At 48.3% G+C, this 27,993-nt stretch overlaps 2 protein-coding genes and 1 long non-coding RNA gene across 3 annotated transcripts; 2 read left to right on the top strand and 1 right to left on the bottom strand.

Moving 5' to 3' along the window:
* The first annotated feature begins 281 nt into the window (after positions 1–281).
* Positions 282–15,926, top strand: bmt2 (base methyltransferase of 25S rRNA 2 homolog). The gene is made up of 5 exons (XM_056281537.1): positions 282–473; positions 11,484–11,625; positions 13,520–13,648; positions 13,799–13,913; positions 15,188–15,926. The coding sequence occupies exons 1-5, from the start codon at positions 314–316 to the stop codon at positions 15,821–15,823; spliced, it is 1,182 nt and encodes a 393-aa protein (XP_056137512.1). The 5' UTR covers positions 282–313; the 3' UTR covers positions 15,824–15,926.
* On the bottom strand, positions 5,891–22,131 carry LOC130113860 (uncharacterized). The gene is made up of 4 exons (XR_008810362.1): positions 21,966–22,131; positions 16,132–16,254; positions 6,050–6,202; positions 5,891–5,931 (listed from the first exon to the last, which is right to left on the bottom strand). It is a non-coding gene; the product is annotated as an uncharacterized LOC130113860 (long non-coding RNA).
* Positions 19,198–27,993, top strand: tmem168b (transmembrane protein 168b). The gene is made up of 4 exons (XM_056281535.1): positions 19,198–20,639; positions 21,998–22,140; positions 24,474–24,748; positions 26,509–27,993. Exons 1-4 carry the CDS (start codon positions 19,503–19,505, stop codon positions 27,054–27,056), a joined length of 2,103 nt encoding a protein of 700 aa, XP_056137510.1. The 5' UTR covers positions 19,198–19,502; the 3' UTR covers positions 27,057–27,993.

Raw genomic sequence — 27,993 nt, 5'->3', positions numbered from 1 at the left:
CACCAACCTCGATCGGAAAGAAGCCCCGCCTCCTTCCCTGCGTTGTCAACCAACGGAACCGGCTCCGTTTCCGTGCCGGAAGGTCCAGTCGGCCCTCATTCCTACTCTAACCCGAGCTCCATTTAACCTCCTCTGTCGCGCCACGTCCGAGACATAAACGCTCTTTTGTTGCGGAAGCGCCGTCAGCGGCTGTCACATCTCATTGGTTAAGATTGGAAACGGGGCGGGGCGTCTCTCCGTTCTGGGTTGGTGAACTGGCGACTCGCTGTCGGGGGGGCGAAAGGGGGGTGAGCCGCGGCGGCGAAGAGGTGCCATGGACCCCGCGGACAACATCGAGACGGGGGGGAGCAAAGGCAGCCCGGAGCCGCGCTACATGCTCATCCCGGCGGGGGCACCGTGCAAGAAGGAGCAGGAGAAGCTGTCGGGGGTGGTTAAAAGCGTACACAGAAGACTGCGTAGGAAGTACCGAGAAGGTGAGCTCGTCCTGTCGCAGCGCGACGTAACGTCACTCTGCGGGCTGTAACGTCAACGCTCCTCCGGCCCTGTGACGCCAGCCCGCGCGCAACACTCCGCGTTAAACGGAGACATTGTAACGCCGGTGTAACGCGCGTGGGGGCGGACGGGGTTGCGTTATCGGGAACTCGTTAAAAAAAAAAAAACAGAACGAACTTCGACGGACGAGAAAGTTGGTGGGTGTTCGTGTGTGGCGCAGCTGCGTGTAACGTAACGTTACCCGTCGCGTAACGTTACCCGTCGCGTAACGTTACTCTCGTCCGGCCTTGGACGGCTGAACGGTCCCCGCAGCCCGCCGCGTCTCGTTCAGCTCGACTCGTTTCGTTACGGTGCGACGCCGTCTTGCGTTGCGCCTTCCTGTCCCTCGGGCCGTGCCGTAGGGGGCGGGGGGGGGGTCGGCTACGCACGCACGGCCCGAATCGGGGAGCGAACCGTGCCCGGTTAATGTTCGCCGTCGTACCAGTACCGCCCAACAGCAGACCCGTACCGTGTCCCAGTTGACGACGAGCCCCGAGGGACAGGAAAGAGGAACGCTAAACTCAGCGGGTCACACATAGGCGACCATGTGCCGCGGAGTTGCAGGGAGGATGCAGGTTTACCACCTGACCACTCAGCACACCTGCTGTTTTCATTGATTCTTTTTTTAAAAATATTTTGAGACGCTTCATTGATCCCCCGTAGGGGAAGTTCTGCTCTGCGCTTAACCCATCCTAGATGTGTAGCTAGGAGCTGTGGGCAGCCGCTGTGCAGCACCCGGGGACCAACTCCAGCTCTTCTTGCCATGCCTCGGTCAGGGGCACAGACAGGGGTATGAACCCTAACATGCATGGACCAACTCCAGCTCTTCTTGCCATGCCTCGGTCAGGGGCACAGACAGGAGAATGAACCCTAACATGCATGGACCAACTCCAGCTCTTCTTGCCATGCCTCGGTCAGGAGCACAGACGGGTATGAACCCTAACATGCATGGACCAACTCCAGCTCTTCTTGCCATGCCTCGGGCAGGGGCACAGACAGGAGTATGACCCTTACATGCATGGACCAACTCCAGCTCTTCTTGCCATGCCTCGGGCAGGGGCACAGACAGGAGTATGACCCTTACATGCATGGACCAACTCCAGCTCTTCTTGCCATGCCTCGGTCAGGGGCACAGACAGGAGTATGAACCCTAACATGCATGGACCAACTCCAGCTCTTCTTGCCATGCCTCGGTCAGGGGCACAGACAGGAGTATGACCCTTACATGCATGGACCAACTCCAGCTCTTCTTGCCATGCCTCGGGCAGGGGCACAGACAGGAGTATGACCCTTACATGCATGGACCAACTCCAGCTCTTCTTGCCATGCCTCGGTCAGGAGCACAGACAGGAGTATGAACCCTAACATGCATGGACCAACTCCAGCTCTTCTTGCCATGCCTCGGGCAGGGGCACAGACAGGGGTATGAACCTTACATGCATGGACCAACTCCAGCTCTTCTTGCCATGCCTCGGGCAGGGGCACAGACAGGGGTATGACCCTTACATGCATGGACCAACTCCAGCTCTTCTTGCCATGCCTCGGGCAGGGGCACAGACAGGGGTATGACCCTTACATGCATGGACCAACTCCAGCTCTTCTTGCCATGCCTCGGTCAGGGGCACAGACAGGGGTATGACCCTTACATGCATGGACCAACTCCAGCTCTTCTTGCCATGCCTCGGGCAGGGGCACAGACAGGAGTATGACCCTTACATGCATGGACCAACTCCAGCTCTTCTTGCCATGCCTCGGTCAGGGGCACAGACAGGAGTATGAACCCTAACATGCATGGACCAACTCCAGCTCTTCTTGCCATGCCTCGGTCAGGGGCACAGACAGGAGTATGACCCTTACATGCATGGACCAACTCCAGCTCTTCTTGCCATGCCTCGGGCAGGGGCACAGACAGGAGTATGACCCTTACATGCATGGACCAACTCCAGCTCTTCTTGCCATGCCTCGGTCAGGAGCACAGACAGGAGTATGAACCCTAACATGCATGGACCAACTCCAGCTCTTCTTGCCATGCCTCGGGCAGGGGCACAGACAGGGGTATGAACCTTACATGCATGGACCAACTCCAGCTCTTCTTGCCATGCCTCGGGCAGGGGCACAGACAGGGGTATGACCCTTACATGCATGGACCAACTCCAGCTCTTCTTGCCATGCCTCGGGCAGGGGCACAGACAGGAGTATGACCCTTACATGCATGGACCAACTCCAGCTCTTCTTGCCATGCCTCGGGCAGGGGCACAGACAGGAGTATGACCCTTACATGCATGGACCAACTCCAGCTCTTCTTGCCATGCCTCGGTCAGGAGCACAGACAGGAGTGTGAACCCTAACATGCATGTCTTTTTTTGATGGTGGGGGAAACCGGAGGAAACCCCCACCGCAGACACGGGGAGAACGTGCAAACTCCACACCGAGGACGACCTGGGATGAACCCCAAGGTTGGACAACCACCCTGGGGTTCGAACCCAGGACTGTCTTGCTGTGAGGGGACAGCGCTAACCACTGTGCCACCCACACACTTTAGAGCACACTTAGACCAATGAGGACAGACTGATCAGTAAGATCATCTGGTGTAGTTATTATACAAAAAAGCTGCTTACTCTTGGCACACACTCAATTTCACAGACCAGTTCAGCAATACCAGCATGGATTAGTAGGCACGTTGCCTCACAGCGAGAACGTCCTGGGTTCGAACCCCAGGCCATCCCATCCCTTCTGTGTGGAGTTTGCATGTTCTCCCCTGGTGTGCGTGGGTTTCCGCCGGGTGCCCCAGTTTCCTGCCACCATCAAAGACATGCGTGTTGAGATTGCAACTCCAGCCTGTGCCCCTGACCAAGGCAATGGAAGAAAGAACTGGAGTTGGTCCCAGGGCACTGCACTGCACTGCGGCTGCCCACTGCTCCTAGCATAGGATGGATTACATGCAGAGAATGAATTTCGTTGTATGTACAATATCAATAAAAGTGTAAAGTAAAAAAAAAAAAGGATTATTAGCAAACAAGGCCTGGAAGACAACCAATATTTGCATGATTTACAGTACAAATGTGGTTGCTATAACCAAAAATAAATCGGTGTTGATCAGATATCGCCCAAAAGCTAGTTGCACTACAATTAAGACAATTATCTGTATATGACCTGGAGGGACACTTGTTTGAACCTCACTGTGACAGTCAATTGGAAGATGACTGCAGACTTGGCAGACATTCACTACAATTTTTACAACTAAATGAGCCCTGTTTATTGCAGAGTGCTGGGACCAGATTATACTTAGAAACCCCAATTTATTAATGAAGAATTTATACACTGATGAGGCAAAACATTATGACCACCTACTTAATATGCTGTTGGTCCTCCGTGTGCCACCAAAACAGCACCAACCTGACAAGGCATGGACTCTACAAGACCCCTGAAGCTGTGGCTCCAAAGTATTAGCAGCAGATTCTTCAAGTCCTGTAAGTTGCGAGGTGGAGCTGCCGTTGATCGGACTTGTCAGTCCAGCACATCCCACAGATGCTCAATCGGATTGAGATCTGGAGAAATTGGAGGCCAGGGCAACACCTTGAACTCTTCAGTATGTTCTTCAAACCATTCCCGAACAATGTGTTAAGTGTGACAGGGCGTATTATCCTGCTGAAAGAGGCCTCTGCCACCAGGGAATACCATTGCCATGACGGGGTGTGATGCAATGTGTGTTTTGACACATTCCTCCCATAACTATCATTAAAATTTTCTGTGGTTTGTGCCACAGTAGACCTTCTCTTGGTTCGGACCAGACAGGATCGCCTTTGTTGCCCTCGCACATCAATGAGCCTTGGGCACCCAACATCCTGCTGCCGGTTTGTGGTTTGTCCCTCCTCGGACCACTAGTACTCGGCACTGCTGACCGGGAGCACCCCACAAGCCTTGGCGTTTCAGAGATGCTCTGACCCAGTTGTCTGGCCATAATAATCTGGCCCTTGTCAAAGTCACTCAGGTGTTTACTCCTGCTCATTTCTCCTGCGTCCAACACGTTGGCTACGAGAACCGTGTACGAGCATGTCTGCTGGTGACTCTGATAGTGTGATGAAATATCTTGTGGTTGTGCTGCAAACTAATTTCCCCATGGGTACAAATAAAGTATCCAACTCTCTAATCTATCTATCTGATTGTTCGCTTCCCATCTAATCTGCCCTGACCTTGACCTGTGCCCTTGTTTGGAGGTGGCCGGTATTGGGTTCACCTGCGAGTGGTCATGATGTTTTGGCTCGTCGGTGTATTTAACCAGAGACGTACTACATGTAGCTCAGAGAAAACAAACACACACAGTTTTTTTTAGGGTACAACACCTGAGCTTGTATCTGTGTGCGTGTCTGAGCGTGCATGTGCCCAGAGTGATTTACAAACTGCAGGGAAGAGAAAACCACAGGAATGATCAGCAGGGTGGGAGTTTGGGAGTACTAAATACTAAACCTAGGGTAAATACTACGCTTGCAAGTCATTATGACCTTTACATGGAGAAAGGTGTTCCTTGTCTAACGTATTACAAATAGGTTGTTTTTTTTTTTGCTCGTTAAGTAGATCAAAATTGTAACGTTATAGCAAAAACAAACGACTCCGGTGCAGACCGCCGGACTAACGATGTCCCTCTGAAGTTACTTCAGCAACATTACAAAACAAAGTAAAATCTAGCACTTACGTCTTATGGTTCAAATGTGATCGTGTTTGTTAGTTTATTGTCAGTTATTACATAATAATTGTTATCATAATCAAAGACATGCAGCAGTAATTAAAGGATTTCGTCTTTAAACGTCACTTTGATGGAATTTCGATAGGCTTGACATGAGTTTACATGGCTGAAGTTGTAAGATTCAGGGATCAGGAACACTTTGTCATTTCACTTCATGCACATGAAATGAAACAAAATGCCGTTTCCGCCAACACCACAGACACAACACAGACACAACACAGACACAACACAGACAACACAGACAAAAACTACAAGAACATACATACCCAAACTAACACATGCAAAAAATCACTGTCCAAGGGAACGAACGCCAGCCAGCCAGGATTACTGTCGGAACCGCCAGTCTGCATGGGCTAGCAGTTAGCTTAGCCCGCCCCACTTCCGCATCTTGTCAGACCGCCCTCGGCATTTCCTGTTCGGGTGCAGCTCCAGACAGGGGCCTTGGTCTCCAGGCCTACCGGGCGAAGCAGACCAAGCTCTCCCAGCCGATCCAGCGCCAGCTCTCCCAGACCCACCTCCCCACACTCCTCACGACGACATCAAAAACACCAGTCAATGCCAGGTGAGGCCCTGGACAGGCCCCTGGCAGCCTGTCCAGGGTGTCTCCCCACCCGCCGCCCAGTGACTGCTGGGATAGGCTCCAGGTCCCCGCGACCCTGAGAGCAGGATAAGCGGTTTGGATAATGGATGGATGAGTAACTGAGTTCTTAGAGAAGTGAGAAATGGGTGTTGTGTGGTAGTGGCTGCTTGGTGACAGGTGAACAAGGTACTTACTGAAGAGGAGGGAAGGCTGGTTCGGATCCAGAGGGGCCAGTGGACTTCCTCCAGCTCGATCTCAGTGTAGTGAGGGAAATCCACGTCTTGTAAATGTCCTGGAGGGAAGCCGTCTCCTCGCCAGGCTGTGTCTGCTGCCATGCTAGACGGCGGCTGTGTGTTAGAAACAGGAGATCAGTAGATAGGTGGAGTATTTCACAAAGGTGCCGTAACATGACAGCCAGCGCAGGATGACCCGGAGACCCGGTCATCAGAACCCATTGCAAGAGCTTTTTCTTAACTTGTTGGACAATGTGTTGCAGACGAATTCATAATTATTTTTACAGATAAAGGAAAAAACTTCAATCGTAATAAGATCATCCTCCCCTAACAACACTCCTCTACAGGGTTGTAATTCTAGATATAAATCTGTTAAATAGAAAGCAGAGAAAACATAGATCATAATGTACCGTTTCCAGTATAGCACCATATTTTCTTTACTAGTGGTGGGTGATATGGAGAATATATCACAATAATCACTGAGAATTTTACACAATAATGATATGTATATCATGATATGATATCATGACTGGTATGTATATCATGATATGATATATCATGACTGGTATGTATATCATGATATGATATACATATCATGACTGGTATGTATGTCATATATACATATCATGACTGGTATGTATATCATGATATGATATCATGACTGGTATGTATATCATGATATGATATGATATCATGACTGGTATGTATATCATGATATGATATCATGATATACATATCATGACTGGTATGTATGTCATATACATATCATGACTGGTATGTATGTCATGATATGATATGATATCATGACTGGTATGTATGTCATGATATGATATGATATCATGACTGGTATGTATATCATGATATGATATGATATCATGACTGGTATGTACACTACCGTTCAAAAGTTTGGGATCACCCAAACAATTTCGTGTTTTCCATGAAAAGTCACACTTATTCACCACCATATGTTGTGAAATGAATAGAAAATAGAGTCAAGACATTGACAAGGTTAGAAATAATGATTTGTATTTGAAATAAGATTTTTTTTACATCAAACTTTGCTTTCGTCAAAGAATCCTCCATTTGCAGCAATTACAGCATTGCAGACCTTTGGCATTCTAGCTGTTAATTTGTTGAGGTAATCTGGAGAAATTGCACCCCACGCTTCCAGAAGCAGCTCCCACAAGTTGGATTGGTTGGATGGGCACTTCTTTGAGCAGATTGAGTTTCTGGAGCATCACATTTGTGGGGTCAATTAAACGCTCAAAATGGCCAGAAAAAGAGAACTTTCATCTGAAACTCGACAGTCTATTCTTGTTCTTAGAAATGAAGGCTATTCCATGCGAGAAATTGCTAAGAAATTGAAGATTTCCTACACCGGTGTGTACTACTCCCTTCAGAGGACAGCACAAACAGGCTCTAACAGGTACTATTTAATGAAGATGCCAGTTGGGGACCTGTGAGGCGTCTGTTTCTCAAACTAGAGACTCTAATGTACTTATCTTCTTGCTCAGTTGTGCAACGCGGCCTCCCACTTCTTTTTCTACTCTGGTTAGAGCCTGTTTGTGCTGTCCTCTGAAGGGAGTAGTACACACCGGTGTAGGAAATCTTCAATTTCTTAGCAATTTCTCGCATGGAATAGCCTTCATTTCTAAGAACAAGAATAGACTGTCGAGTTTCAGATGAAAGTTCTCTTTTTCTGGCCATTTTGAGCGTTTAATTGACCCCACAAATGTGATGCTCCAGAAACTCAATCTGCTCAAAGAAGTGCCCATCCAACCAATCCAACTTGTGGGAGCTGCTTCTGGAAGCGTGGGGTGCAATTTCTCCAGATTACCTCAACAAATTAACAGCTAGAATGCCAAACGTCTGCAATGCTGTAATTGCTGCAAATGGAGGATTCTTTGACGAAAGCAAAGTTTGATGTAAAAAAAATCTTATTTCAAATACAAATCATTATTTCTAACCTTGTCAATGTCTTGACTCTATTTTCTATTCATTTCACAACATATGGTGGTGAATAAGTGTGACTTTTCATGGAAAACACAAAATTGTTTGGGTGATCCCAAACTTTTGAACGGTAGTGTATATCATGATATGATATGATATCATGACTGGTATGTATGTCATGATATGATATCATGACTGGTATGTATATCATGATATGATATCATGACTGGTATGTATGTCATGATATGATATCATGATATACATATCATGACTGGTATGTATGTCATATACATATCATGACTGGTATGTATGTCATGATATGATATCATGACTGGTATGTATATCATGATATGTGCTTACATGCCATGTTTGAGAAGCCAACAGATGGGTGTTGGTCACTGGTGCTGAAGTTTCCTAAGCGTAAATAAAAACCTTGAACTGCTTTTTAGTCTCTTCTGCAAGGGCCATTGAGCTTGTTGACACTGCACTCATCTCTGTCTCTCTCTCCCCCTTTCTCTCTTGCCCTCTTTCCCTCTCTCCCCCTTTCTCCCTCTCTGTCTCCCTCCCTCTTCCCCTTTCTCTCGCTCTCTCCTCTCCCTGTCCCTCTCTCTCCCCCTTTCTCCCTCTCCCTCCCATCTCTCTCCCTCTCTCCCTCTACCCCCCTTTTGCTGTCTCTCTCTCTCCTTCTCTCCCCCTCCCTCTCACCCTCTCCCCCTTTCTCTCTGTCTCTCTCTCCCCTTCTCTCTCTCTCTCCCCCCCCCCCCCCGCTCCCTCTCTCTCGTGCTGTGCACGGTCTTTTTTGGAGTGTGGGTGTAGGAGGGCTGGGTAGAGGGGAAAGGCCAATTCCTGTCCCCAGTTTGAAATGACCAGCAGTAATACTGCAGTACTGGGACTACGCTTGATTTTGGTTAAAGGGTCTATGCAGAACTCTGCTTGAGTCCTTTTGTTTCAGTCAGTACCAGTCAACAACCCTGCTATGTTTAATCGTCATACGTACGGTCATATTATATTTAGTATGGTATTTAGTAGTTATCCTATGATATTAGTCATTTTATGATATTAACCAGTCTTATTTCCTAGTCATTTTGCTTCGTGAAAGTTGAAATATTACACATAACCGATAACACAGCATGCCTGGGTGAGGTTTGTTGTGTTTGTCCAGTCTTTTGTTTAGAATCTGCAGTCCAACTTTCCTGTAGTTGCTCATGTTATTGTATGTTAGGAAAGAGGGAGGTCTGTGTAGAGGAGACAAAGCGGTGATAGGACTGGTTCCCAGGCCCCAAGAGACAGAAACGTGGCCCCTTGGCGGGGGACTTGAGAGCAACCTAAAAAATAAAAATAAAAGAGCCAGCACAGTCTGTGAACGACTTCAGGTTGATGTGATTCTGAAGCTGTAGTGGCCCCTCTTCCTGCCAGAGGGCCCCTTAATACCATCATTTCTGTCTCTGGCATGAATTCTCTTCGGAAAGCCTTCGCTGACTGGTTGGGTTTCATCGGAGAAGTCTGCCTCGGAGTAAAAACCTGCGTTTCACTCAAATCTCAAAGTAAACAGCAGTGCGGGGTAACTGGGAACTAGTGTCAGACGGCCGACAGAAAATACTCTTGAGAGGAGGCGCAGTGATATTCCTGGAGTCAAACAAATGCCGATTCGTGCCCTTGTTTGTGTTTGCTCCGGTCTATGTGTTTGACCTGAAAAATCTAGTTTCTGTGGGTTATACGGTCGGGTACTGTCGAGTCTACGGGAGAGCCTAATTGGCTGTTGCAGAGACAGGAGTGGGGATGACCAGTTCAGTTAACAGAACTCATGATTGGTTAATAAGAAGTGCGTGATCCAGTGGGCTTGGCATTACAACCTGTTAGTCATGCCGTTTACCACAGCGCCTGTTGTTGTCCTTTCATTTCTGCAAATCTGATCGTTCCTTCCTCGTGCTGCAGGGATTTCTCCCTTATCAGCATATTTGCTCGTCTGCAGGCTGAACTCTTCTGAGGAACCGTGAAGGTTTGCAGAAGGGGAGTTTTGGCAGACGTGATTTACAGCCTGTAATGGCTGCTGGAGTTGAAGTCTGTGGAGAAATGACTCCTTTTCCAGATGACAGTTGAGCACCGAACAAATGGGGAAGCAACAGACAGCCATCGCCGGCCTGCGAGTTTCTCTTGGTTATCCTGCAGGGGCTGTTTTTGTGGTCGGATGGTAAACTGGACGAGTGTGAGCAAGTAGGTCCTAAACGTTTGCTGTTCGCAGTGGGCAGCCTTGCCCGAGTAAAAGGTGTTTGAGCTGAAATTTCACGTTGCAAAAATTAGATTCAGTCTTGCTGTCGCTCGGCACGGGTTTGCCAGGTTGCCGTAAAAGCTTCTGTTGAAGGGTAAGCACTGTGTTTTTATCCTGTCTCTGTGTCCTGATGTGTATTAAGGAGACAAAGGGGTGTCGATGTAGAGGACGGTGGTGGTGGGGTCCATGTATAAAGCATAGACTTTCCTCTCAAATAGGGTGGCCAACTCCTTGAAATGGAAATAAGGAACAGGGGACAGGGGTTGGATGGAAGGGGCGGCGCGGTGCGGGCACAACAAAGATAATATAATGTGCCTTACACTGTACACACACACACACACAGATATATATATATAATATAATAAGGAATGATTTCTTATTTTAAGGAACGGTTGGCAACCCCACTCTCAATGCTGCCTTGTGATGCGTCGCATTTTGTTGAGTTTATCATGTGGACTGTCAGTTCTGCCAGACCGACGTCAACATGTTCTCACATCAAAACAAGTCAAATAAAAGTTTACTCTTCGCTTAAACGGGGTTTTTTTTTCATACCTTAAATACTAGTAAAGTTATCCTGTACTTAATCTATGTCAACTGGTATTATTTTTTTGACACCCCCCCGCCCCCCACCCAATGTTTTTCTTTTTTTGGGAGGGGGGGCGGATTTCCTCCCCCTTTTCTCCCCAATTGTACCCGGCCAGTCACCCCACTCTTCTGAGCCGTCCCGGTCGCCTCCGCACCCCCTCTGCCGACCCGGGGAGGGCTGCAGACTACCACATGTCTCCTCCCATACATGTGGAGTCGCCAGCCGCTTCTTCTCACCTGACAGTGAGGAGTTTCACCAGGGGGACGTAGCACGTGCGAGGATCACGCTGTTCCCCCCAGTTCCCCCTCTCCCCCTGACCAGAGGAGGCGCTAGTGTAGCGACCAGGAAACACACCCACATCCGGCTTCCCACCCGCAGACGCGGCCAATTGTGTCTGTAGGGAAGCCTGACCAAGCCGGAGGTAACACGGGGATTTGAACTGACGATCCCTGTGTGGGTAGGCAACGGAATAGACCGCCACGCCACCCGGATGCCCTCCAATTTTGTTCTTTAGGGGGGGGACTTTACCGCTCATTACTCTGTATTGTTTGGTGACTTTTGGTATGAATGCTTTTCCCTGTTCTTCACAGTGGGGGACTTCGACAAGATTTGGCGGGAGCACTGTGAGGATGAGCAGACGCTGAGCCAGTACGCCTTGGCCATGAAGAACCTCGCCGACAACCACTGGGCCAAGAACTGTGAAGGGGAAGGACGCATCGAGTGGTGTCGCAGGTAGGCTGACCGTCAGCAACAATTTATTTGTTGTTTCGTCTTATGCACTACGTACACAAAAGAAACGAAACTCCGTTCCCACCAGCCCACAGCAGCGCAATGCAAAAAAACAAAAACACATGGAGCAAACAAACAAAAACAAAAACAAAACACACGCGCAGCCAACAACACAGTCCAAAAACTCCGCCGTCCAGGAGAACGAGCGCCAGCCAGGATCACTATCGGAACTGCCGGTCTGCATGGGCTAGCAGTTAGCTTAGCCTGCCCCGATTCCGCATCCTGTCAGACCGCCCTCGGTGTTTCCTCCTCAGGCGCAGCTCCAGGCAGGGCCGTGGTCCCTGGGCCCACCGGACGCGGCAGACCAAGCTCCCTCAGCCGATCCAACGCCAGCTCTCCCAACCAGACACCTTTGACACACCTCCCCCACTCCACACGACGACACAAACGCAAACAAAAACACTGCACAGTCGACGCCAGGCGAGGCCGCCGCCGGACCGCTTCGGTGTTTCCTCCCGGGCAGGGCTGTGGGCTAGCAGTTAGCTTAGCCTGCCCTGCTTCCGCGTCCTGTCAGAAGGCCCTCGGTGTTTCCTCCCGGGCAGGGCTGTGGGCTAGCAGTTAGCTTAGCCTGCCCGGCTTCCGCGTCCTGTCAGAAGGCCCTCGGTGTTTCCTCCCGGGCAGGGCTGTGGGCTAGCAGTTAGCTTAGCCTGCCCTGCTTCCGCGTCCTGTCAGAAGGCCCTCGGTTTTTTCTCCCGGGCAGGGCTGTGGGCTAGCAGTTAGCTTAGCCTGCCCTGCTTCCGCGTCCTTTCAGAAGGTCCACGCCGCCATCTTCCCACACCGGAAGATCGACACCACTGCACATCTTTTCAATGATGTTGTTGATGTTCAGAGTTTTTTGTTGTCCAGTGTTGCTGTCGTATATGTGATAATAAATGTCTACAAGGATTAATAAAGTAGTAATTTATGAAGTCACTCCTATCGAGAGACCATCATATCTTTATGTCGATAATCTAAGCTGAACAATGAGTCCATATAATCCTTTATCGTCTTCCAGTGGTATTGTAGCCAGATGAAATTTGGATGTTGTCATTTGCGATAGACTTTTTTTTTTCTTGGATCCCCCCCCCCCCTTTTATTCTCCCCAATTGTATCCGACCAATTACCCCACTCTTCCGAGGCGTCCTGATCGCTGCTACACCCCCTCTGCCGATCCGGGGAGGGCTGCAGACTACCACATGCCTCCTCCGATACATGTGGAGTCACCAGCCACGTCTTTTCACCTGACAGTGAGGAGTTTCACCAGGGGGACGCAGCGCGTGGGAGGATCACGCTATTCCCCTGAACAGGTGCCCCGACCGACCAGAGGAGGCGCAAGTGCAGCAACCAGGACACATACCCACATCCGGCTTCCCATGCGCAGACACAGCCAGGGACGCCCGACCAAGCCGGAGGGAACACGGGGATTCGAACCGGCGATCCCCGTGTTGGTAGACAATGGAATAGATCATTACACTACCCGGACGCCCCCAATGCAATAGACAATTTTGTTATCTAAATTAATGATAACGAGAATCTGCTACCTAAAGTTTCTCTCAAACTGGGATCTGAAATATTTGCAGGGGTGTTGTTTCTGAACTGGGTTTGGTCCAGTATTATACTTTACATTCTTAAACATGGTGTTTTTACACAAGTAAGCAGACAGCATGATATCTGTCATGCAAAATTCAGTACGATTATCGTGATAATATCCCCTCCTCATCCGCAGCACTGCAGTCCTCCCACCAAGACAGACTTGCAGAATGTAAAAACTTGCTCGATACTGTCGAACGTGAAGTTGAACTTACTGGTCACTCTCACAGTCAGGCGGTAATGCTGTTTTTCATCTCTTCCCCTCCAGTGTCTGTCAGGAATATTTCTTGGACGGTGGGATGAAGAGAATGTTGGAGAAGGATGAGAAAAGAGCCAGGCTCGCCATAGGTCTGACTGGAGCGGGCCTGATCGACCAGCCAGAGGGCGTCGTTCCTGGGTAGGTCAAGGCCTCACTGCCCTCGGTGCACCGCTGTCTCCTGGTTATCCGCCTCATGTTTTTAACCACACTTTACTTTCACTGGGAATACGCGGGCCTCCCGGGGCTGAGCTCATGGCCGCTTGCATCTTGTGCTCATCTTTCTTGCAGTTCAGTCTCTCAGTTTGGGAAAATGCGGCTCCTGGATGTGGGAAGCTGCTTCAACCCCTTCCTGAGGTTTGACGAGTTTCTGACAGTCGGTATTGACATAGTGCCTGCAGTCGAGGTAGGGGTCATTGCCATTGCTGGTTAATATGAATTTTAGACTCAGAATTAAAGGGTAATTCTCTTTCTTACAACCTGTGTATTATTTTCGTAGTTTAAGCCATTGTGCATTTTGGTTATATCGTTTTTCAGCAGTTTTACTACAAACATCTTATGGTCCAACTGAACACAGTCGTCAGCAAGTCTAATTAAACCTAATTATCTAAAACACAACTGTGGAAGTGAAAACCAAAGTGAAAGTTGAGTAATCACTTGAAATGTCCAACGTTGTCATGGTGATTGACATTGCTGATCCTGTACTTACCGTAGGTGGTAGTAACCGTCCATAAGCTACCCGGCCAGCACAATAGAGAAGTCATAGGTAATGGACAGTCTTAACTGAGACACGGGGGGGGGGGGGGTGTTGTTTTAGGCCCCAGACACACCAAACCGACTAGCGGTGACGAAGGCCGGCTGTTGCGTTGCCTCACATCGCCCGCCGTCTGGGCCAAAAAGTAGCACTTGAACACACCGCAAAGACTACAGCCAACAGCCAACTAGCATGTATGTCAGGGGTGCCCAGCTCCAGGCCTCCAGGGCGGCAGTGTCTGTGGGTATTTGTTCCAGCCATGCACTACACCACCTGATTTAACTAATTAGCTCACCTCTTGGACCAAGGACAGAAAGGAATTAGTTAAATCAGGCGGTGTAGTGCATGGTTGCAGAAATACCTGCAGACACTGCGGCCTTGGAGGCCTGGACTTGAGCACCCCTGGTATGTTCTATTCAACATGCTGAATCGGCCGAAAAGCTGCCGACAGGGGTCCGACTAGTGCCGCCAGTGCAGGACACACCGCAAAAACTAGGGTCACAGACGCTCACCGACAGTGCAACATTGGTGTGTCAGGGCCCTAAAGGACAGGTTTAAGACTCCTGTTCAGTTGTCCACCGTTGTAAAGCTGAGTCCAGCAGTGGTCCCCTGTCCAAAATCTACTTCATGAAGCCAGTGAGTAGAATCATATCATAACTGATATACTATGTGATGGGGAAAAAAACTACAAAAATAAGACCCAGGTTTTTTAAAAAGAAAGAGAAACAGAATTTTCCCAGGAACTGACTCACGGGTACAGCGGTGTCAGCCTGGGGTCAACCAGCAGAGAGCGGAACATAAAGCTACTGACATTTTCCAGCTGCTTTCAGAGTAATTCAGCATGTGAATGACCAAAATAAGAGTTGTAAAAGTTAGCATCTCAGCTGGGACACGTGCCTAACATGCTGGTGTCCCTCCCCCTGCAGAGTGTCTACAAGTGTGACTTCCTCAACCTGCAGCTGCAGCAGCCTCTCCAGCTAGCAGGTGACGCCGTGGAGGCCTTCCTCCGCCAGCTCCACAACCCCATTGACGTCCTGCCCGCTCAGCTGTTTCACGTGGTGGTCTTCTCCCTGCTCCTCTCCTACTTCCCTTCGCCCTACCAGCGCTGGATCTGCTGCAAGAAGGCCCACGAGCTGCTGGAGCTGCACGGTCTGCTGCTCATCATCACACCCGACTCCTCCCACCAGAACCGACACGCCCTTATGATGCGCAGCTGGCGTGTGGCCGTGGAGTCGCTGGGCTTCAAGCGCTTCAAGTACATCAAGTTCCCCCACATGCACCTCATCGCCTTCCGCAAGGTGTCGGTGGCGACCACCAGCGACCTGGTGTCACGCAACTACCCCGAGATGCTGTACATCCCGCAGGACTTCCACTCCCACGAGGAGGAGGAGGACTACGCCGACGTCCCCGTGCAGCCCCGCTCCGACTTCGAGGATGACCAGCTGGCCTGGGGCTTCACGGAGCTCCCCGACACGCCCTACGACTCAGACTCCGGAGAGAGCCAGGGAAGCTCTGTGCCCGGCTTCCACGAGCTGGAGGACCCCATCCTGCTTCAGAGCTAGATGGGAAAAGAAAGCAAACAACAAAAAAACAGCCACAGCCCCCCCCCCCCCCCCAACTTGCTGTGCTGCCAAATGTACCCTTCTGCAATCTCCTCCCACTCCTCTTCTCTCCCCCCTAAAACAATGCAATTTGCACAAAGTGAAAGGAAGAAGTTTACAAATGTCAAATATCTTTCTCATAGCCACACACACACACACACACACACACACACACACACACAGATATACACACGCACATTACACACTCTAAGATGGATATATTTTAATAACTAGCTAGGTTTTTTTTAAAAGCTGGAAAGTGAAATGACCTCTAGGTGCCCCACTCCTTCATTTCCAAACCACCTCCCCATCAGCCGCCGGTAACGGATGGATGCCACCGTCTTCTCTCCACCTCGGTCAGAAGAGACTCGGGCGTGGCGGGCTGCTCCTTCCTACGAAAGCCAAAAAACAAAAGCGAGATTGCAACGGAAGGACCATTACTCTTGCTTCTGTCAGTCATGCAGCTGGACTATCTGAAGTTCTTGATGTGCATCTAGTTTTCCAGGAAAAAAAAAAAACACAAAACACAAAACAAAACAAAACAAAAAAAAAAGCTTTACGGAGTCTGTTCATAACGGTCGTCGGCGTTGTCCGGCATAATACGCGGCAACGCCGTGTTAGTCTGGCGTCCTCTGACCGGTTTGTGTATCTTTTACAACAGAGTTCTTTGTAGCATTTCAAACATTCTCTGAAGAAAAAGAAAAAGATAAAAAAAACGCAATAGGAGGGTGTAGTAGGTTTACTAATGTCCAACTGTAACGGTGTTCACCTGTTGTTTAACAAGGTACGAGTGTTTGATGGTAGGTATCGCTCTCTTGTCCTCCGTGTTGATGACGCTCCAGTGTTTTCCACAGTAGTTTTTTAATCGCCGTTTGTAGTCAGATGGGGGATGGGGGGGGGGCAAAAAAGTTATATCGCCACAAGACAGTGTTTCATTTCACCAAGGCCACAATCTAAAGCCCTAATATCTCCTCCAAAGCTATTTTATATCCCTGCTGTCCAAACCACAACCTCCACCCGGTTTTTTGTCCCCTCGGATATTTTTGATAAGACATCTCCAAACTGAAATAATTTGCCTCGGTCGGGGTATTTGCACTAACATGCTGGTCTGTCCTACGCAGGCTCGGGAGGGGGTGCGGTGCATTTGAGCAATATCGAGCAGGATCATGTGTGTGGGTGTGCTGGATCTTCTGTGGGGGGAGGTTTTACCAGATGACACTAGGACCTCAGATGTTAACGTGTGTTTCGTTGCGTCGGCTGAATGTTTGAAACCTGTGGACGTGTTTACTGCGTGTGAATGAAGGTGTGTGTTCTTGAATACGTGTCGTTGTTTTGTTTTTTTGTTTTGTTTGTTTTTTCTTTTGCCAGTGGCACTTTACCATGTTTAATCCCGGGACGTGTCACAAACTGGATTGATTTCTTATTTGTCTTAAGTTTTACAGCCATACAATGGGTCCATTATATTATATCAGTAATTTAAACGTGCCTTCTTTGAAATTTACTGATTTTCACGCCCCTGGAAATAGAAAAGTCAAAAGAGCTTCCTTCGCCAAATAGCATGTACAGTTGTTCTGTAGTTTTACCAGTTTTCAGCAAATGTTTCCTCTGAATTTCCAATCTGTTGCCGCCATTCTAATATCATTCAGCTTAAAACGGTCTTTTTTGGGTAACATTACTGCTTTACATTTACTAACAAAGAAAAAAAAATATCAAATTCACATCATCACCATACACTTTCTGTACTTAGGGTAGTGTTGTTTGAATTAAATAGGTGCATTTGTCTTCCAGGTTTGCTTTTGGTCCATTTGCATGAGGATTTTTCTTTTTTCTTTTTTCCATGATAAAGGACATTGGTGATGCTGAACAACGTGTGCTTGTAGTATGGTTGTTTTCGTCTTTTATAAACGAATGTAAATGTGACGTGTCTGTGTGCTACTTGTGTCCGTTTCCTGATTTTGTTTTTTATAAGTATAAAATTGAACTCTTCCCTGAATGTAATGGTGTCATCTACGTATGCAAATCTTATGCTACTCACTAAATTACTAAACTTACAAAATGCTAAATTACTTATTTCTTAACACTGCACCAAAAGGAGGGCGTGTAGAACCTGATGATTTAATAAATCCCCGATAATGTAATAACCCTGATAATGTAATAAAAAATGCACTTGAGGCCATTGAAAATGCAATAAAACCTGATAATGTAATAAACTTTTTACTGATAATGTAATAAAGTATTGCATTAACAGGAGGTTATTACATGATCGGGTTAGCCTTCATTTTGCAGGTCCTGATAATGTAATAATTCCCCAATATTGTAATAATTTAACAGCAGACCACCTATTAATGGGTTCAAGTGGTGATAGTGTTGGCAACTCTAGCTCCAGAGCTCTAGCGCCACCAACAGGTCAAAGTTGGACATGCAAATGCACTTTATTACATTATCAGGAAGTTATTACATTATCAGGTTTTATTGCATTTTCAACGGACTCAAGAGCGGGGATTTATTACCTTATCGGGGGATTTATTACATTATCAGGTTCTACAGGGCGCCACAGATTCGAGAATGACAAGTTCCCTGACTTGACAAGTACTGACGATGGCAAGTACTCCTGATCGCCCTTCTTTTTTTTCCTAGGATGGCGAAATCATGACCCGCCCTCCTCTGCCTTTGATTGGCTAGTACCTGTTACCTCCGTTGGTTGGATTGGTTAGATTTAGGCTAAGTGGGCCGGGTCATACGTTCGCCATCCTAGGAAAGAAGAACAAAACAAACGACATCGCCTCCTGGTCAGATAGCGGCGGCAATGCACCGGACGTGTTTTTTTTTGTGTGTGTGCCAACCACCGTGAAAACAGAAGCAGAAGAAGAAGAAGGCTACTTCCTGTGCACTTCCTGCTTCGCTCCGGCGTGTCGAACGCGAACGCCGCTGACCCTGATCGCTCGCCGTAGTTTCCCCAAAGTAATGGCGTCCGTCATCTGAGCGAAACTTTTCCGCAAAGTGGTAAACTTTTTTTTTTATTTTTGATTTAACATGCGGTTCGCGTCCTCGTCAGCCGGACCGCGGGCGACTCGTCTCGTTAAGCCTCAGACGCCGGGCGGGCGTCACATGAAAACGCAGCGCTTCTCGTCGACGGTCCGATGTCAAGCGGTTAGCCGTCCATGCTAACCGCCGACCGGCGAACCAGCCAGCGGTTGGTGCGCAGCCAAGCGCGAGTCTCTCACGGCGTCGGCGAGTTTCGGAAACCCCCCTGGGGCATCGAGTCATTTGGCGAGGCGTAAACTCGCCTTTACGGGGCACCCGGCGCCTCGTCGTACATCTATTCTGCAGTTTATATCAAGTGCCTGGTCGAGTGGTTATTGAAAATCTGTCCCTGTATTCCCTTGCATCCTGAAGAGGATCCCCCTTCTTCTCCTCGGCGCTCCCGTTTTGTTCCCACCACAGTTTTCCCTCTTCTGGGTCGGGGGTCTAAGGAATAGGTGTCCTGCGCTGTCATTCGTTCTACTTTGACGTTTAAGGATGTGATGTGAATTGCAAAAGCCCTCTGGGACTGAACTGTGATTTAAGGGGCGATACGCATACATTTGACTTCTGAGTGTCACGTTTTGGATACGGGGGGCCGCAGGATTCCGACCGCGAGATGTGTCGCTCCGTGCGCTACTGGGTCAGCCACTGCCTCTATGCAGCGATGACCCGGCTGGAGGAGGTCAACGGAGAGGTCAGCATGTGGTCGTCTGTCCGCTGGCTCGGCTACCTGTCCAGCCTCAACCTGCTGGTGGCCCTGTTCCTGGGACTTTACGTTCGATGGGAAAAGACTGCGGAGTCCATGATCCTTATCGTGTTTCTTTTGGCTCTGTTCGTGCTCGGGATCGCCAGTATACTGTACTACTACTACAGCATGGAGAAAATCAGCTCAAGTATTCTGCACTTGTGCTTTGGGTTTTTGTTGGGTCTGCTGTGTTTCCTAAATGGCCCCACCATCAAGGACGACGTCAAGGAACAGGCAACCGACTACTTGCTGCTGGTCAGTGTGGTTCTAAGGACACTCTGGGCCATGCTGGAGAGAGTGTGTGGGTGTACCAGATACCGGCCCGCATTCCTCACCTCGGCCGAGTTCCTGGAGCTGGTGGGTTTTGCTACTGCCAGCATGGCTCTGCCGTTTCACATATCAATGAGTGTGATGGTACTGGTGGGGGCGCTGGCCACATTAATGGTTTCCCTGAGGATGAAGGCTCTCCTGGCTCTGCCCATTTTGGTCTGCTTCGCTGTCATCACCGCAGTGCTGTTCGTCAAGGCCCTGCACATCTCCACCAACCCCTTCGCCCTAGCTTGCTTCTTTAGCCAGCTCATCTGCGACCCCCTGCTGGATGTGTACTTCAGCGGCTTGTCCGTGACTGAGCGCTGGCAGCCTTTTCTGGTTTGGCGTGGGCTGTGGCGCAGGCTATCGCTTGTACCTTTGCTGGCGGTGGAGGTGACGTTCTTCGGACTGGCTGCTCTGAAGCTCAAAGACCTCAACCAGTGGTATCTGATGGTACCAGCCTTCATAGTATGCGCGCTCTTCTGGGCCATCTGCCACACAGTGTTTGGCCTCACGGTGTGGGGCTTTCACACCAAACTCGGTGACTGCCAGAGGGTGTGCTCGACCCAGGGGTCAGGGGTCAGTAACCTGGACAAGGTCATGGCCTCTAAGGGTATGAGGCACTTCTGCCTCATCTCTGAACGCCTGTTGTTCTTCACGCTTGTGTCAACCGTCATCTTTGCTGCAGTCTCATGGCAGGTAAGGTTATTCAGCAGTATACATCGTATTATCCTGCACACTGAGATAAACACACTGTGGTAACCTTCACTTATAAGACATTTATCAAAACAGAGCTAAGAAGAGCTTTACAAGATAGACTGTGAGCAACATTTTCAAGTACTAGGTTAAATGGTCTAGATTTAAGTAAGTTAGTTAAAGTGATTATCCTTAATTTCTTCAGTTTTGGTGGATCTAGCATCATCTGGTGGTCACAATAGTTATCTAACTGCAAATCCCAGAGTTCCATTTGAAATGGATGTGATCCTGAACACGCAGTGTGTTTTCATATGCAGGCCACAATTTCTAATGTGCAAATTTTGGTGCAGTACTGCCAGGATAACCTAGCAGTAGTGTGCATCATTTAGAGACAGAAGACTGATCAACAATGTCATCTGACACGGTAATAATGGTGCGTCATCACCATCATATCAAGCCATATTGAACATTAGTTAAATTAAATCCAATTATACATTAGTATATGTTTGGCTTTTTATTTTACCCCCTTTTCTGCATTCGGCACACAAGTTCCTTCTTCTATTTCTCATTTTGTGGCAGACTTGACACATTTCCTGTGTGGTCACCATTACATTTGCATATTTGCGGGAATGGCAGACCCTGTTGGCAATGAAAAATAACAGAGGAGAAATTACAGAATGCTAACACATTGAACAGCTTTAGGTCTGAAAAAAAATGCTAGAGGGAAAAGTTATCAAACATGGTATTTTTAAACATGAAAAATGATGGGTAATCTCTTTAAACAAGACTGAGCAACAGCATACAGGTGGTAGATCAAGTAAAACAAGTTCTGGAGGGTTTAAGACGTGACCGGGTTGGTGAGTTTGGCGTTACTGAGCAACGTCTTCCAGAGTCCGGTAACCACAGCAGAGAAAGCTCCACCATTTCCCCGTGGTCGGGCTGGCCGTTACAAAGGACTTTAACTTTGTTCTTATGCTGAATTAGGCCGGAGATTTGGCACGGCGTAGTGTAAATTTATCACAAAATCAAGTTCACTGAAATGTATAGGGCTCTTGGGCATGATTTTTCAGAGGGTTTACACATAATCTTATAATTTGGAAAAATAGATTATAATCCTAATTTAGACAATCCTAGAATAATATTCCTAATCCATAAACCTAATATGGAAAATTTAGATCAGATAAAAAGCGTAATATGAAGCTGTTCAAAACTGACTACCCTGACATGCACTTGAGTTCCACATGTACTGTTTTTCTCCCCCAGTGGATTGATTAATATCCATTTTTAATACCCAGTTCCAATAATATTTTAGCGTCAGACCATACTAACCTTTGGATAACCCTTTTGTAAATGTCTGTCAGTCGTCCAGCAGTGTCTTTGTGAGTATGTTTCTATTGGTCCTTCCCCTGGAGTCGCTCTTTCATGGACTTTTCCACGAGCTCGCCAGCTGCCTGGGAGGGACCTGTGTGGGCTACGCTATGGTGGTCCCCACCAACTACTGCAGGTAAAGAACCCAAAAAAAGAAGTGTGGTCTCAGTGGGAAATTACCGCTCGCTGCCACTTCACTGAAAATGTTCTTGAACTTTGTGAATTGGCAGAACATAGACAAGAGCGTTGTTCAGAAAACGGGAAGCTGTAACATCACTTCTGTCTTTTTTGTCTTTTATACCTTGTTAGCGTTTTAGCTAAAGGGCAAAACAAGCCGATGAAAACACAACGATCAGCCAAAACATTAAAACCATTGATGGGTGAAGTTAATAACATTGATTATCTCATTACAGTGTTACCTGTCAAGGGGTGGGATGTATTAGGCAGCAGGTGAACGGTCAGTTCTTGAAGTTGGTGTGTTGGAAGCAGGAAAGATGGGCAAGTGTAAGGATCTGAGCGACTTTGACAAGGGCCAAATTGTGATGCTCTGATGACTGAGTCAGAGCATCTCCAAAATGGCAGGTCTTGTGGGATGTTCCCAGTGGTCCAAGGAAGGACAACCGCTGAACCGGTGACAGAGTCATAGGCGCCCAAGGCTCATTGATGTGCATGGGGAGTGAAGGCTAGCCTGTCTGGTTCGATCCCTCAGAAGAGCTACTGTAGCTCAAATTGCTGAAAAAGTTGATGCTGGCTGTGATAGACAGGTGTCACAACACACAGGGCATCACAGCTTGCTGTGTATGGGGCTGTGTAGCCGCAGACCGGTCAGAGTACCCATGACCCCTGTCCACCACCCAAAGGTCCTACAGTGGGTATGTCAGTGTCAGAACTGGACCATGGAGCAGTGGAAGAAGGTGGCCTGGTCTGATGAACTACATTTTCTTTTACATCATGGGGATGGCTGGGAGTGTCCGTTGTTTACCTGTGGAAGAGGTGGCACCAGGATGCACTGTGGGAAGAAGGCAAGCCAGCGGAGGCAGTGTGATGCTCTGGGCAATGTTCTGCTGGGAAACCTTGGGTCCTGGCATTCATGTGGATGTTACTTTGACACATCTACTACTACTACTACTACTACTACTTTCAGCTGCCGCCATTAGGGGGCACCACAGCGGATCATCCGTTTCCATCTCTTCCTGTCCTCTGCATCTTCCTCTGTCACACCAGCCACCTGCATGTCCTCCCTCACCACATCCATAAACCTCCTCTTTGGCCTTCCTCTTCTTCTCTTCCCTGGCAGCTCCATATTCAGCATCCTTCTCCCAGTATACCCAGCATCTCTCCTTCACACATGTCCACACCATCTCAATCTTGTCTCTCTTGCTTTGTCTCCAAACCGTCCAACCTGAGCTGTCCCCCTGGCACATCGTACACCCCTTCATGGCAACAGTACTCCCTGATAAGTGGCCTCAGGTGGTTTTAATGTGTCGGCTAATCGGTGTATACTCACAAACTGACCCTTTTAAAACTAATTTTGTGGGATGATATTTATCAGATAATTCAGCAGGAACCTAAAAGCACTTCGAAACCCAGAACTCGGTCAAAGTCGCTATGTGACAAGCCGGCCAACTCACTGTAAATTAACTGTTCAGTGCAGACTTGGTCTGGGGTGAGCCAGTGTCTGCATTACATAACCAGCATTGATATGTAGAGAGGACCTGTCGGAGAACCACGGCACAGCAGGTTTAATTAAATTCAGATTAAGTTTTATTAATGTCTTTATTTGCATAAGGTAAACTAATTTGCTCTTGTGACGACCACATAACTGATGGTCTCCACATCTGCACGTCTTTACCGGCAGCTGAAACGATGGCACATAAGCAGCCGTCATTTTGAGGTCCTATTCTTAATGTTACCAGGAAAAAGGAGTTAAATAGCACCCTGGGGCGTCTGGGTGGCGTGGCGGTCTATTCTATTGCCTACCAACATGGGGGTTGCCGGTTCCAATCCCAATGTTACCTCCGGCTTGGTCGGGCATCCCTACAGACACAACTGGCCGTGTCTGCGGGTGGGAAGTTGGATGTGGGTATGTGTCCTGGTCGCTGCACTAACGCCTCCTCCGGTCGGTCGGGGCGCCTATTCGGGGAGGGGGGACTGGGGGGAATAGCGTGATCCTCCCATGCGCTACGTCCCCCTGGTGAAACTCCTCACTGTCAGGTGAAAAGAAGCGGCTGGTGACTCCACATGTATTGGAGGCTTGTGGTAGTCTGCAGCCCCTCCCCGGATACAATTGGGGAGAAAAGGGGGGGGGGGTAAATAAATAAATAAACAAATAGCACCCATGAATCTTTTACCAGACACTGTAGTTTGTGACACAAAGCAAGGTCAACGCCATGCTTGTAAGCTGATTTTTTTTTTTACACATGTTCCTGCTCTTACCCTCCTGTGTTCTTTCTCCATTTGCCCTTCTAGTCCTGACGGGCAGCCCCTGTTGCTGCCCCCGGATCAGGTGCAGGAGTTGAACCTGCGCTCCACCGGCATGCTGAACAACGTGCAGCGTTTCTTTGCCCACCACCTGATTGAGAGTTTCGGCTGCGACTACTCCTCCAGCGGCGTGACCCTGGAGGCGCTCCAGACCAAACTCAAGGCCTTCCTGGAGCTCCGCACGGCCGACGGGCCGCGCCACGACACCTACATGGTCTTCTACAGCGGGCACACGCACCGCTCGGGCGAGTGGGCGCTGGCAGGTTAGAACAACAACTTAGTTTTGTGTAGCGCCTTTCAAGGAACCGAAGGACCCTTTAAGACCAAGGACGCTTGACACTAGATTAGAAAAAAGAAAAAGAGAAGACTAGACGTAGGACATCCTGGTGGCTCAAGCAGATCATGTGACCGGATAGGTTCAGGGTTGATCCACATGCCTATATTCTCTCCTCACTAGAAAGCGTCTCTCTTCACTGTCCTGTCTAATAAAGGAGAGAATTACCGGGGTTTCTGGGTAGCGTAGCGGTTTATGCCGTTGCCTACCAACACGGGGATCGCTAGTTTGAATCCCCGTGTTACCTCCGGCTTGGTCGGGCGGCCCTACAGTCACAACTGACCGTGTCTGCGGGTGGGAAGCCGGATGTGGGTATTTGTCGTGGTCGCTGCACTAGCGCCTCCTTTGGTCAGTCGGGGCGCCTGTTTGGGGGGAGGGACTGGGGGGAATAGCGTGATCCTCCCACGTGCTACGTCCCCCTGGTGAAACTCCTCACTGTCAGGTGAAAAGAAGCGGCTGGTGACTCCACATGTATGGGAGGAGGCATGTGGTAGTCTGCAGCCCTCCCCGGATCAGCAGAGGGGGTGGAGCAGTGACCGGGACGGCTCGGAAGAGTGGGGTAATTGGCCAAATGCAACTGGGGAGAAAAAAGGGAGGGGGGGGGGGGTACAAAAAAAATGTTTTTTGTGTTCTTTTGCAGTAGAAAGTAAGTGTTTGATACCATAAGCCTCCCAAATGCTTATCTGGATGCTGCACATTTAATATTTACCAGCCACACCTACCGGTTGGGGAGACTACAATGCTCAAAAAGAAATGAGAAAAATATTTTTGTTTAATATTTATGGAGCTGTCTGCAGTAGATCAACTATGTATGAGACATCAAGTTGACCCCTCAACAAATTGTGGTGTCATTGTGCCCCCCCCCCCCCATTTAAACGAAAAAAATCCAAGAATTGCTCCTACTCATGCCACCTGTTGATTGAAACCTTCCGGCACTATTTCTTAAAATCGGGCTTAAATTTCTGTATATTTGGTCTTTGAAAGTTCTTAAGTATTACATTTTAATAACTGCAGACAGTCTGAGGATTTGCATTTCACATGACTGGAGGATGGCGTATGTTGTACATGTTTGAAAAAAATATAAATTTTAAAATTTTATTATCAACATTCAAAGTGCTTCAAACTTATCCCCTGCTTATCTCAGACCTCCTTCAGACTTGCACTCCCCCTCACTCCCTGCGGTCCTCACCAGCAGGTCTTTTGGCACTACCAGCCATCAGCCTCGGCACAAGGGGCGCCAGGGGCTTTTCTCCTATGCTGCACCCAAACTCTGGAACTCCATACCCTGTCACATCCTCATACTGGACTCCATTATGGAATTCCAAACTGCACCTAAAACCCATCTTTTCAAACTAGCTTACTCACTTTAGTTCTTGTAGTTTTTGGATGTTTTTATCTTTGTGTTGCACTGCTCTGGGCTGGGGGAACGATATTTCATGTACTTCCATACATGAAATGACAAAGTGTTCCTGATTCCTGATTTAACTCCTGCTGAGCTATGCTCTGTTGCTTATTGTGTGTTTTATTGTTGTTTACTACTTTGTTGTTTATTGTATATGATAAGGTGACCTTGAGTGTCATGAAAGGAGCCATTAAATATAATTTGTTATAATAATTATTATTATTACAATGATGGCAAGACAGTTTCCTGCCTGACTAACCTTGGCTGTTCTCGATGATGGCCACTAGGTGGAGACATTCTCCGCCTAGACCAGATTCTGGAGTGGTGGAAGGAAAAGAACGCCGACTTCTGTTCCCGCCTCATCCTGGTTCTGGACTGTGACAACTCAATGCCGTGGGTGAGAGAAGTCAGGAAAGTGGAGGATCTGTATGTGGCGGTGCAGGGGGCAGAACTTGTGCAGTTGACAGACCCTGAACTCCAGGATGACCCGCAGCTCGGGGACTTCACCGCCCAGTGGGTGGAGTTTAACTGCAATGCCGACAGCAGCATCCAGTGGTCGGAGAGGGGCAGGGCTGTCGCCGCCGCCTACGGCATCTCCAAGCACTGGAGTGACTACACGCTGCACTTGCCGACAGGAAGTGATGTCACCAAACACTGGAGGAAGTACTTCCCACGGGTGACCTACCCGGTGGTCCAGCTACAGCTGTGGTGTGGAGGCCTGAACCTGCTGTGGGCCTGCAGCATCTGCCTGCGGTGTCTCAGGAGGGTTAAACTGAACTGGTTCCCGCCAGCTGTACTGGACACGGGCCAGGGCTTCAAACTGGTCAAATCTTGAAGGCCTGAACCTGAGAATACCACCGAGCAAGGTTCTGCTTATAGGTTTCACATACATTCAGAAATGTTTCCTGAAAATGTGTTTCTTGTTAGCTTGTTTGTGCGATTTGTATTTTTGTCTTCTCATGCTAAGCGTAGGCAGCTATTGCGAAGGATTATGAAAAAGTTACTAACCAATGCACAGTGTGCACCATTCACACAGTTACCGGCCGATGTATTCTGAGATGTCTTGTAGTACAATTTTTATATTCTCTTTTTAGACACGTGCACAAGCCTGTCAAACGGGCGTCCCAGTATGTTGGGTTGGAGCTTAAACAAGATGTTCCGGACTCTTTGACATTTTTCCGTCGTGCATATTGAATATAATTTTGTTGAATCTGCTGCGAAGGGACCGTTCCACCCCGAGTTTGCATACATGAGTACATAATGTAATGTGTTGTGCCTTTTCAGAATCGCCAAAGAACACAAGGCTCGAGCCTGTCTTTCTTAACCAAAATGACCACGGTACTTTCCCGGTGAGGTCTCAGGCACCTGACTGACGGTATTTTAATTGGTCTTTTTTGCATAAATGTATTTTTTACTTTTGAAATCACTCCTCTTATATACTCCTTGTATACACTATGCATTTTATACAATGCACTACTGGGTTAAAGCTACTCCTTTCTTTTCCGGTTCAGTGCCCAGCACCTGTTGATTGAGAATTTTCTTACGCTTTTTGAAATAATTTTAAATCTTCTATTTCAGGGAATCCAGAAAGATTGATATCTGATTGCACTACTGGCTGAGTTGTATTTATTTCTCTCATTGTGATTAACTTCCTGGAGTCTTCTCTGTCTAGATGACTCTGCTATGCAAGCTTATTTTAATCAGAAGTTCGTGACAGGCTGTGTTGCGAGTAACCTTGGTGATGGATGGAGAACAGACTATGCAATAAAGAA

The sequence above is a fragment of the Lampris incognitus genome, chromosome 6 (genome assembly GCF_029633865.1).
Source record: "Lampris incognitus isolate fLamInc1 chromosome 6, fLamInc1.hap2, whole genome shotgun sequence".
In the NCBI taxonomy this organism is placed as follows: Eukaryota; Metazoa; Chordata; class Actinopteri; order Lampriformes; family Lampridae; genus Lampris; species Lampris incognitus.
The sequence above is the reverse complement of the archived record's forward strand: the minus strand, read 5'-3'. Positions and strand labels throughout refer to the sequence as shown.

Bases quoted from the DNA above. Each gene is read 5' to 3' on its own strand.
- bmt2 (XM_056281537.1), top strand. From the start codon at position 314: ATGGACCCCGCGGACAACATCGAGACGGGGGGGAGCAAAGGCAGCCCG. The intron at 11,626-13,519 runs GTAGGCTGACCG...CTTCCCCTCCAG, and splicing joins CGCATCGAGTGGTGTCGCAG to TGTCTGTCAGGAATATTTCT. The intron at 13,649-13,798 runs GTAGGTCAAGGC...TCTTTCTTGCAG, and splicing joins CCAGAGGGCGTCGTTCCTGG to TTCAGTCTCTCAGTTTGGGA.
- tmem168b (XM_056281535.1), top strand. From the start codon at position 19,503: ATGTGTCGCTCCGTGCGCTACTGGGTCAGCCACTGCCTCTATGCAGCG. The intron at 22,141-24,473 runs GTAAAGAACCCA...TTGCCCTTCTAG, and splicing joins GTCCCCACCAACTACTGCAG to TCCTGACGGGCAGCCCCTGT. The intron at 24,749-26,508 runs GTTAGAACAACA...GATGGCCACTAG, and splicing joins GGGCGAGTGGGCGCTGGCAG to GTGGAGACATTCTCCGCCTA.